Below are 11,796 nucleotides of genomic sequence, written 5' to 3'. Positions count from 1 at the left end.
ATGAATAAAGCTCTCATCCAGTTGTAAATATCTACTGCTACAATCGCCGTACGATCGGACACACGACCCCCCCCCCCCCGTGACCCCCCGTGACCCCGGCAGACGGAGCTGCTGGACACGTACGCGCTGAACCTGCACCGCATTGAGAAGGACGTGCAGCGCTGTGACCGCAACTTCTGGTACTTCACGGCCACCAACCTCGACAAGCTCCGCAACATCATGTGCAGGTGCGGGGGGGGGGGGGGGCACCTCCACCCCCGGCTCAGCAACCCCAGGGGGGAGGGGGAGAGGGGGGGCGCCTCGGCCCGCAGGCGCCCCCCCACGTTTCCACTCGAGGCGGCGGGGAGCGGCGGCGCAGCGGTCGGCGCGCTGCGCTGCGAACCCGGCGACCCGAGTTCGATTCCCGCTCACGGCCACCAACACCGGTGACCATTGTCTGAACCGGTCCTGGGCCTCCAATAGGTCGACTCAGCCTCAAATGAGTGCCTGGTGCGGTGTGGAGTAAACATCGCCACTGGGGAGACAAAGGCGGACGGGCGTGGTGCTGGCCACCCACCCCCTCGTGCGCCGTGCCGGCCTTCATAGGTGCTCGCTAACAGCACTTGTCCCAACAGCCTGTTAAGGCTACACGGGGGATCTTTGTTACGTGCGTGTGCGTGTGTGCGGGTAACAAGAGGCCACTTAAATGGATCTCGGAAGAAGTTCAGTGATATCAACTTCCGCGGGGCCAAATTGGAATGTACAGATTGCACGCGGACATCCCCTTGTCTCGACCCGTTGCTGGGTGAGGGCCTCCGCTCTGCTCGTTGCGGGGCGGTGAAGGCTGGGACACGGGAGCATACGAGTGCAGTGCAACAGCGGCTTTTGCTGCGCTGCCCCCTGCTCAACAGCGCGTAGCGCAGACACGCGCTCGGCCATCCACGCTCGACCCTGCTTCGCTTCCGAGGGTCAGGCGAGGTCAGGCGAGGTCAGGCGACTTGGTCATGGGGGGGGGGGGGGATCAGCTTTGGGGATAAGAATATAGCCCGCGAGTGTTTTGTCGTTGCCGTTCGAAACGTCGCTCCCCGCTGACCCCAACCCAACCCCGCTCGCCGCTCCCCGCACTCCCCGCCGCTCCCCGCTCCCCTCCCCCCCCGCCCGCCGTGTGCTGTGCCGCCGCCGCTGCTCCTGCAGCTACGTGTGGGAGCACCTGGAGGTGGGCTACGTGCAGGGCATGTGCGACATCCTCGCGCCGCTGCTCGTCATCCTGGACGACGGTACGTGCGGCACGCCCGCCCTGTGGCGCTGCCGGGGCCCTGGGGGGCGGGCGGGGGGTCACAGGGTGGGGGCGAGGGCGGGGAGCAGAATTCACAAAGGGCAGAAGGGGATCGTGTCGTGACTCATCCTGAGATCCAAGTGTCTTTGACACTGACTGTGTTGTGCCCCCCCCACCACCGGGTTATCGGAAGAGCCCCCCCCAGCCCCCCCTCAAGCGAGGCCACGCTGCTGGGCTGCAGCTCGCTCGCTGGCGCGGCCCTCTCTGTGGTCTTTTCTGTTCGCCTTTTGTCGTTCCTCTCTGCTCTGACGCCGCTGGTGCCACGAGGCCCTGCAGAAGGCCGCTGCTGCTGCTGCTGTCCCTGGTGTAGGCCAATCAGTGTCAAAGACAATGCCTCTATATCACCAGAGGCGTGTTTGTTTGCACAGTCACCACAAGGACTGCGTGTGCCTGCTTAATGCAGTGATTTGATTCCTTGCAAAAAGTTTCTATTTGGTGTTTGAACTTCTTAACACAACGGTTTCATTGCCGGAGGGGGTAAAAACCTCTTCTTATTTCTCATACTGGAGTTTTGCTGCTTTGCTGCCGTTGCTTAAGGGGCCGGCCATAAATGACGTCACGCACCTAGGGGGGAGGGGGGGTCAGACATTTGTGACGATGTGTGACGAGGAGGGGGGGGGGGTTGAGAAATGTGACGTCACATAAAAATGCGCAACTTTAATAAATATAGACAACACGTTCTACTTAATTATATAGACTTTTTATTAAATGTTTTCTCCTACAACATCAGAGTGCAGCGCCACATTAAATACGCACTACAATGACACTAGTTTAAAGCGATTTGAAGCATGTTTTGTTTTAAAAATGGAAATATGGTTTTGGGGGGGGGGGGCAGAGCTTTGTGACGTCATATTGGAGGGGGGGGGTCTGACTTTTTGTGACGCCGTGTGACGAGGGGGGGGGGGGTCAAAAATCGTCCAAAATCACGTGACGTCATTTATGGACGGCCCCTAAGAACGAGACCACCGGTCTGAGCCCAATTCTCTCGTCTCCTTTCGCCTTCATTGACTTGTAAGGGACTGTTTGGGCCGAGTGGTTCTTAGTGAGCGCCGATGAAGGCTGGCCTGGCAACACAATGGGCTCGCTGGCCAGCACCATGCTCGGCCACCTTTGTCTCCACCAGGGGCGATGTTTACACACCACACCAGGTGTTCATTTAATGCTGAGCCGACCTAGGGGAGACTCGGGACAGTGTCATACATTCGCCACTGTTAATGTTCGTGAGCGGGAATCGAACTCGGCGCAGTGCAACGCGAACCACTGCATGACCGCTACCCTCTGCGTACACGGACGCGTGTACACACACACACACCATGTACACACACACACCATGTACACACACCATGTACACACACACACACCATGTACACACACACACCATGTACACACACCATGTACACACACACACCATGTACACACACCATGTACACACACCATGTACACACACACACACCATGTACACACACACACCATGTACACACACCATGTACACACACACACACCATGTACACACACCATGTACACACACACCATGTACACACACACCATGTACACACACACACCATGCACACACACACGCACACACCATGTACACACACACGCACACACCATGTACACACGTACACACCATGTACACACGCACACACCATGTACACACACACGCACACACCATGTACACACACACGCACACACCATGTACACACACACACACCATGTACACACGCACACACCATGTACACACACACGCACACACCATGTACACACACACCATGTACACACACACACCATGTACACACACACACGCATACACCATGTACACACACATACCATGTACACACACCATGTACACACACGCACACACCATGTACACACGCACACACCATGCACACACACCATGTACACACGCACACACCATGTACATACACACACCATGTACACACACGCACACACCATGCACACACACGCCATGTACACACACACATGCATACACCATGTACACACACACACACCATGTACACACACAAACCATGTACATACACACGCACACACCATGTACACACGCACACACCATGTACACACACACACACACCAAGTACACACACACGCACACACCATGTACACACACACACCATCTACACACACACACGCATACACCATGTACACACACACCATGCACACACGCATACACCATGTACACACACACGCCATGTACACACACGCACAGACCATGCACACACACCATGTACACCCACACACGCACACACCATGTACACGCATACGCACACACCATGTACACACACACACGCACACACCATGTACACGCACACACCATGCACACGCATACACCATGTACACACACACACGCATACACCATGCACACACACCATGTACACACACACCATGTACACACACACACCATGTACACACACACACCATGTACACACACATACACGCACACACCATGTACACACACACGCACACACCATGTACACACACACACCATGTACACACACGCACAAACCATGTACACACACACCATGTACACACACACCATGTACACACACACACCATGTACACACACACCATGTACACACACACAAACCATGCACACACACACCATGTACACACACACAAACCATGTACACACACACCATGTACACACACACCATGTACACAAACCATGTACACACACACGCATACACAGAGGCGCTGGCTTACAGCTGCTTCACGGAGATGATGAAGAGGATGACGCTCAACTTCCCGCACGGCGGCGTCATGGACACGCACTTCGCCAACATGAGGTCTCTCATCCAGGTACGAAGCAGCGGGCGTGATGGTGATGTTTGTGGTGACGGTGATGTTCGTGGCGGGAGTGTTTGGTGATGGTGGCGTTCATGATGAGAGTTGTGGTGATGGTGGTCTCGATGGTGGTGGTGGTGATGGGAGTGATGGCGGTGTTGATGGTGATGGTGGTGGCATCGTTCCCAGATCCTGGACCCCGAGATGTTCGAGCTGATGGTGCAGAACGGAGACTACACGCACTTCTATTTCTGCTACCGCTGGTTCCTGCTCGACTTCAAACGCGGTGAGCAACTGGCGGGCCACTCACACGCTCACCCTTCACCCCGCTCAGAGTACTCACCCTAACACTCACCCTTCACCCCGCTCAGAGTACTCACCCTAACACTCACCCTTCACCCCGCTCAGATTACTCACCCTAACACTCACCCTTCACCCCGCTCAGAGTACTCACCCTAATACTCACCCTTCACCCCGCTCAGAGTACTCACCCTAACACTCACCCTTCACCCCGCTCAGAGTACTCACCCTAACACTCACCCTTCACCCCGCTCAGATTACTCACCCTAACACTCACCCTTCACCCCGCTCAGAGTACTCACCCTAACACTCACCCTTCACCCCGCTCAGATTACTCACCCTAACACTCACCCTTCACCCCGCTCAGAGTACTCACCCTAACACTCACCCTTCACCCCGCTCAGATTACTCACCCTAACCCTCACCCTTCACCCCGCTCAGAGTACTCACCCTAATCCTCACCCGAGCCAACAGCCCTGATCCCGTAGGCCTGTCACCATCACGAGGCCGACCAAAGCTGTCGCTGTCTCTCACCGATTCATTGACCATCCACCTCGCTTCTGCACCCGAGCCGATTTAGGCCTGACCCGGACTTATATCTATCCCTAACTTTCTTCCAAACCCACAGCACCTAATCCTCACCTCTGACCTGTAGGCGATAGGTTAGGAGTTTGAGTTATAGGCTCTTCATTTTTAGCTGTCACCCATAACCTACATCCATAACCCCTAACCTCGAGTCCTAACTCCTAACCAATAGCCCGAGCCCCTAACCTATACCTATAACCTCTAACCTTTAGCCCTAGATCCTACTTTACAGTCCGAGGACCTAACCTACAGGCTTAGAACAAGGCCTAATACTCACACTAACCCAGGGGTCTGCAACCAAAACAACAAGAGACATTTTTTATCGAATTCGGTAAAAAATAAAACCCTGAATATTTCAAAAGCCGCAATGCACTGTGTGGTGAATACGAGACGGTGGTTCCTTAATAAGTAACGTCAGGAAATCAGTCCTTGAAGAGACGCTTGCGGTTGAGAAGCCGCAGGCTGTTGATCCCTGACCTAGACCCTAACTTACAGCCTGAGGCCCTAAGCTATAGCCTGAGCACTCTGCATAACGCGCACGCTAACGCTAACCGTGAACTTCCCTGTAACCCTCAACCTACTGCTCCCTCCCTGCCTCTCACTCTGCCTCCCTCCCTCTCTCCGCGGTGGTGGCGGCGGTGGTGGCGGTGCGCAGAGCTGCTGTACGACGACGTGTTCGCCGTGTGGGAGGTGATCTGGGCGGCGCGCCGCGTCTCCTCCGCTCACTTCGTGCTCTTCATCGCGCTGGCCATGGTGCAGCTGTACCGTGACATCATCCTGCACAACAGCATGGACTTCACCGACATCATCAAGTTCTTCAACGGTGCGCGTGTGCTCCCCGCCCGCCAATCGCTCGCCCCCCATACACTCCCCCCCCACTTCACACCACCCATCCCGCCCGGCCTCCGCGTTTAAAAATAAAACTCTAATTTAATAATTCAGCAGACCGTCACGCGCGAATTTGTACGCGGGTAACCGTCTGCATCGTTAACAATGCACTGTGATGCTAAATGTGCACCAGGTTAATGTTTTGGATCGTGTCCCTTCTTCAAAGGTCAAGAGGTCATGATGGTTACTGTCATCGATCAGTACTGCACCTTGCCCTCGCTCCCCTCGCTCATGCCGGACACGCGAAGTCGTTGTAAGGCCACTCGGATCGTCCGTTTGTCGACCACTGTGCATTGGGTTGCTGTACGTTGTCAGGAGAGTGAATTCTCGGTCTTGGATTTTTAAAACGACGCTTCGATGGCAAAATCGGTGAATGCGGAGATGCGCTTTCTCCACCCATTTTTCAGACACAAAACCGCACAACGGGCAAATTTCTGTGGAAATATTATAGTGCCGCCGCTGGAATTTTTTTCCCTCCCACCGAATAACGGCAGAGACGCACGGCCTGTTTACCAACACCTGCAGCCGGGTGCATAACAATAACAACAACAATAACAACACTCTGTGGTTCTTTCGGTAAAGTCACGTAGGTATGAAATAAATTAAATCACGAGGTTTCTGGCGCAACACAAGCGTCCGTCATCAGGTGGGACAACCACAGCAAGAAACAATTGCTGAAGCGGGCAAAAGGGCTGCTGCAACAAGAGGCTATATAGCATGCATTAATTTATTTAATTGTATACCTTCGTGACTTTACCGAAAGAACCAAAGAGTATGGATCCCTGCAGTCACCAAAACTTCAAACAATAACAACAATAACACCTATTCTTAGTTTTTTCGGTAAAGTCACGTTGAAGAGAAACAACAAAATAACAAAATATATATAAAACAATAAAAAATTCTCACGACGTTTCGACCATAACTCAAACGGTCATCATCAGGTGTGTCGGTTTGCATAAATTTATTTTGAAAACGGCATGTTTATTTATTTATATATATAAAAAAATAACGTTTGCGTCACGCGCAACTATGGCAGTTTGCCAGGACTAGTCCATCTATTTTTTGAAAAGAGGAGGGGGGAGACGAAATTTGTTTTTATGTATGCTGTCTGAAAGGCACTGTAAGCGTGAACAATCAATCAAGAACTGAAATGATTTATCAAATCTTTCCAATGATTGCTAAGATAGAATCCATCTTCTCGGTTGAAATTGTCTCTGTGTTTGTATATGTGGATAGCCTCATGAACGAATCTCTCATGGAAGCCAGATGGCTTACAAAGAACCTCCGTCTTGGAAAAGTCAATGGCATGTGAGCCTACTGAATTAGAACAATGATCTGCTACGGCCGAGGTGTTGGTCCTACCGTGTTTAAGGTCTGCTTTATGTTCACGAATGCGGTCCGAGATATGGCGTTTGGTTTCTCCAATGTAACTACTACCACAGAGGCAACTTAGTTTGTAGACACCAGGGTATTGTATGTCCGGAATCACATCTTTTACAGACGGAACCAGATCACGGATTTTATGTAATGTGTTGAAACGGACCTGGATCTTGTGTTTATTCAAGATTTTGGAGATCTTTTTTGTGATCCCAGCAATGTAGGGTAAAGTGATGGTTTTGAAAGGCTCCTCAAGAGGGTTCTTCTTCATGGTTTGAGTGAAAGCTTTGCGGATTGTATAGTCGGAGTAACCATTAGCCCTAAGAGCTTGGTGTACGTGCTTGAGTTCACTGCTTATGTGTTCCTGGTCGGATATGCATTGGGCTCTATGATACAGAGTCTTGATGAGAGAATTCTTCTGTGATGGATGGTGGTGGGAATCCGGTTTCAGATAAGCATCCGTATGGGTAGCTTTCCTGTAGACAGAGTGGCTCATTGAACCATCAGGTCTCTTTTTAATTAGGACATCCAAAAAAGGTATCTTGCCATCTATTTCGACTTCCATGGTAAATCTGATGGCTGGGTGTATGGAATTGATGTGGTCGAAGAATTGGTCTAGAGCAGGCCGGCCATGTGGCCAGATGACAAAAGTGTCATCCACGTACCTCTTCCATAAGGTTGGGCGCAGAGTGGCAGTCTGGATGGCGTCAGTCTCAAATTTCTCCATGAAAATGTTAGCTATAACTGGAGAAAGGGGGGAGCCCATTGGGGTGCCCTCAGTTTGTTTGTAGAAAGTTCCATTCCAAGTGAAGTATGTATTGGTTAAACAGTGTCTCACCAGGGGGGGTACCTCAGTGTTTAGTCCTTGATGAACCAAGTCTTCAATGATTGCAATGGTGTCAGGTACAGGAACCTTGGTGAATAAGGAAACTACATCAAAACTGACAAGCAGGTCGTCTGGGGACAGGGAAATACCCTTGATTGTTGATACCAGGTGAGTAGAATTTTGTACCGCAGAGGTGGTCTTTCCAGTGAAAGGACGCAGGATTTCAGACAAAAAACGAGCTAGTTTGTAGGTGGGGGAGCTGATAGTAGAGACTATGGGACGAAGAGGTGTATCAACTTTATGTATTTTTGGTAAGCCGTATAATCTTGGTGGCCTGGCAGCAGAAGGTTTCAACGAAAACTGTTTAGATTGATCAATTAATGCGGTTGAATCAGAAATTATTTTGTTGGTTTGTGTGACGAGGCTGTTGGTGGGATCTCTTTTTATTTTTGTATAACTACCATCGTCGAGTAATTCTTTAATTTTGTTGTTGTATTCTATTTTATCCATGATAACAGTAGCATTGCCTTTGTCAGCTGAGAGAACTACAATATCATTCCTCTTTTTTAATTTATATAATTCAAAACGCTCATCTTTGCTGAGGTTGCTAGCTGGCATCTTAGCGTTTTTGAGGGTTGCAGCGATTTCAGATCTTGCTACGTCTGCAGCGATGTGACCCAGGCCCCTGAGAGCAACGTCTACTTGGGCAATTATATCATTAACTGGTATGTGTTTAGGTGTGACTGCAAAGTTTAGACCTTTAGCTAAAACGGATTTCAGACCATCGGAAATAGAACTGTTACTGCGATTAATTACGACTTTATTAACGTCTAACTTTTTGGTGTGTGGGTCCGGTCTTTTGTTGAAAAGGAGGTTAAATTTGGAAATCAGGTTTTCCTTACATTTGGTCGACATAGTAGCAGCTGAAGAGGCAGTCATATTGTCTACATGTTCCCAATCCGATGTGGACATTATTGCCGTCAATGATAAGTGTGATTTGTAGAGTGTCTTGTCTAACTGATCTAGTTCTGTGCGTATAAGTCTGATTTTTTCTGAGATAAGAGCTAAGCTAGTTTTGAAAAGAATTCGTTTCGCATTAGAAGAAGTTACAGTAGCAGAGGTGAGTGTAAATGCGATTGGTATTACCCCAGAGTCGCGGCATCTCTTCAGGAAGGTGAGAGACTCGATCAGCTGAGCTTTCTTATCCCGGAGTTTGTTGAAGGATCTTAAAGTTATGTGAAAACCCTCCCCGTAGAGGCGATTAAATTTTGATTTAAAGCTTTCGTGACTGCAGTAATTCATATTCTTAGTTTTTTCGGTAAAGTCACGTTGAAGAGAAACAACAAAATAACAAAATATATATAAAACAATAAAAAATTCTCACGACGTTTCGACCATAACTCAAACGGTCATCATCAGGTGTGTCGGTTTGCATAAATTTATTTTGAAAACGGCATGTTTATTTATTTATATATATAAAAAAATAACGTTTGCGTCACGCGCAACTATGGCAGTTTGCCAGGACTAGTCCATCTATTTTTTGAAAAGAGGAGGGGGGAGACGAAATTTGTTTTTATGTATGCTGTCTGAAAGGCACTGTAAGCGTGAACAATCAATCAAGAACTGAAATGATTTATCAAATCTTTCCAATGATTGCTAAGATAGAATCCATCTTCTCGGTTGAAATTGTCTCTGTGTTTGTATATGTGGATAGCCTCATGAACGAATCTCTCATGGAAGCCAGATGGCTTACAAAGAACCTCCGTCTTGGAAAAGTCAATGGCATGTGAGCCTACTGAATTAGAACAATGATCTGCTACGGCCGAGGTGTTGGTCCTACCGTGTTTAAGGTCTGCTTTATGTTCACGAATGCGGTCCGAGATATGGCGTTTGGTTTCTCCAATGTAACTACTACCACAGAGGCAACTTAGTTTGTAGACACCAGGGTATTGTATGTCCGGAATCACATCTTTTACAGACGGAACCAGATCACGGATTTTATGTAATGTGTTGAAACGGACCTGGATCTTGTGTTTATTCAAGATTTTGGAGATCTTTTTTGTGATCCCAGCAATGTAGGGTAAAGTGATGGTTTTGAAAGGCTCCTCAAGAGGGTTCTTCTTCATGGTTTGAGTGAAAGCTTTGCGGATTGTATAGTCGGAGTAACCATTAGCCCTAAGAGCTTGGTGTACGTGCTTGAGTTCACTGCTTATGTGTTCCTGGTCGGATATGCATTGGGCTCTATGATACAGAGTCTTGATGAGAGAATTCTTCTGTGATGGATGGTGGTGGGAATCCGGTTTCAGATAAGCATCCGTATGGGTAGCTTTCCTGTAGACAGAGTGGCTCATTGAACCATCAGGTCTCTTTTTAATTAGGACATCCAAAAAAGGTATCTTGCCATCTATTTCGACTTCCATGGTAAATCTGATGGCTGGGTGTATGGAATTGATGTGGTCGAAGAATTGGTCTAGAGCAGGCCGGCCATGTGGCCAGATGACAAAAGTGTCATCCACGTACCTCTTCCATAAGGTTGGGCGCAGAGTGGCAGTCTGGATGGCGTCAGTCTCAAATTTCTCCATGAAAATGTTAGCTATAACTGGAGAAAGGGGGGAGCCCATTGGGGTGCCCTCAGTTTGTTTGTAGAAAGTTCCATTCCAAGTGAAGTATGTATTGGTTAAACAGTGTCTCACCAGGGGGGGTACCTCAGTGTTTAGTCCTTGATGAACCAAGTCTTCAATGATTGCAATGGTGTCAGGTACAGGAACCTTGGTGAATAAGGAAACTACATCAAAACTGACAAGCAGGTCGTCTGGGGACAGGGAAATACCCTTGATTGTTGATACCAGGTGAGTAGAATTTTGTACCGCAGAGGTGGTCTTTCCAGTGAAAGGACGCAGGATTTCAGACAAAAAACGAGCTAGTTTGTAGGTGGGGGAGCTGATAGTAGAGACTATGGGACGAAGAGGTGTATCAACTTTATGTATTTTTGGTAAGCCGTATAATCTTGGTGGCCTGGCAGCAGAAGGTTTCAACGAAAACTGTTTAGATTGATCAATTAATGCGGTTGAATCAGAAATTATTTTGTTGGTTTGTGTGACGAGGCTGTTGGTGGGATCTCTTTTTATTTTTGTATAACTACCATCGTCGAGTAATTCTTTAATTTTGTTGTTGTATTCTATTTTATCCATGATAACAGTAGCATTGCCTTTGTCAGCTGAGAGAACTACAATATCATTCCTCTTTTTTAATTTATATAATTCAAAACGCTCATCTTTGCTGAGGTTGCTAGCTGGCATCTTAGCGTTTTTGAGGGTTGCAGCGATTTCAGATCTTGCTACGTCTGCAGCGATGTGACCCAGGCCCCTGAGAGCAACGTCTACTTGGGCAATTATATCATTAACTGGTATGTGTTTAGGTGTGACTGCAAAGTTTAGACCTTTAGCTAAAACGGATTTCAGACCATCGGAAATAGAACTGTTACTGCGATTAATTACGACTTTATTAACGTCTAACTTTTTGGTGTGTGGGTCCGGTCTTTTGTTGAAAAGGAGGTTAAATTTGGAAATCAGGTTTTCCTTACATTTGGTCGACATAGTAGCAGCTGAAGAGGCAGTCATATTGTCTACATGTTCCCAATCCGATGTGGACATTATTGCCGTCAATGATAAGTGTGATTTGTAGAGTGTCTTGTCTAACTGATCTA

The 11,796-nt window shown here is 48.7% G+C and overlaps 1 protein-coding gene across 5 annotated transcripts in view; it reads left to right on the top strand.

The window, feature by feature from the left end:
* LOC116939260 (small G protein signaling modulator 2-like) overlaps positions 1 to 11,796 on the top strand; it is a 70,245-nt gene that overhangs the window by 53,473 nt on the left and 4,976 nt on the right. For all 5 annotated transcript variants that reach the window (XR_012938834.1, XM_032947456.2, XM_032947455.2 and 2 more), the window contains 5 exons: positions 103 to 227; positions 1,174 to 1,256; positions 4,020 to 4,129; positions 4,304 to 4,400; positions 5,655 to 5,822. Coding sequence is in view for 4 of the 5 variants with exons in the window: in XM_032947456.2 (XP_032803347.2) it covers positions 103 to 227; positions 1,174 to 1,256; positions 4,020 to 4,129; positions 4,304 to 4,400; positions 5,655 to 5,822 (583 nt within the window). In the remaining variant the exon portion in view is untranslated. The remainder of the gene's footprint in view (positions 1 to 102; positions 228 to 1,173; positions 1,257 to 4,019; positions 4,130 to 4,303; positions 4,401 to 5,654; positions 5,823 to 11,796) is intronic.

The sequence above is a fragment of the Petromyzon marinus genome, chromosome 5 (assembly GCF_048934315.1).
Source record: "Petromyzon marinus isolate PM22_M1 ecotype Great Lakes invasive population chromosome 5, UKy_Petmar_22M1.pri1.0, whole genome shotgun sequence".
Classification (NCBI taxonomy): Eukaryota; Metazoa; Chordata; class Hyperoartia; order Petromyzontiformes; family Petromyzontidae; genus Petromyzon; species Petromyzon marinus.
Note: the sequence above shows the minus strand (reverse complement) of the source record. Positions and strands in the feature narration are given on the sequence as shown.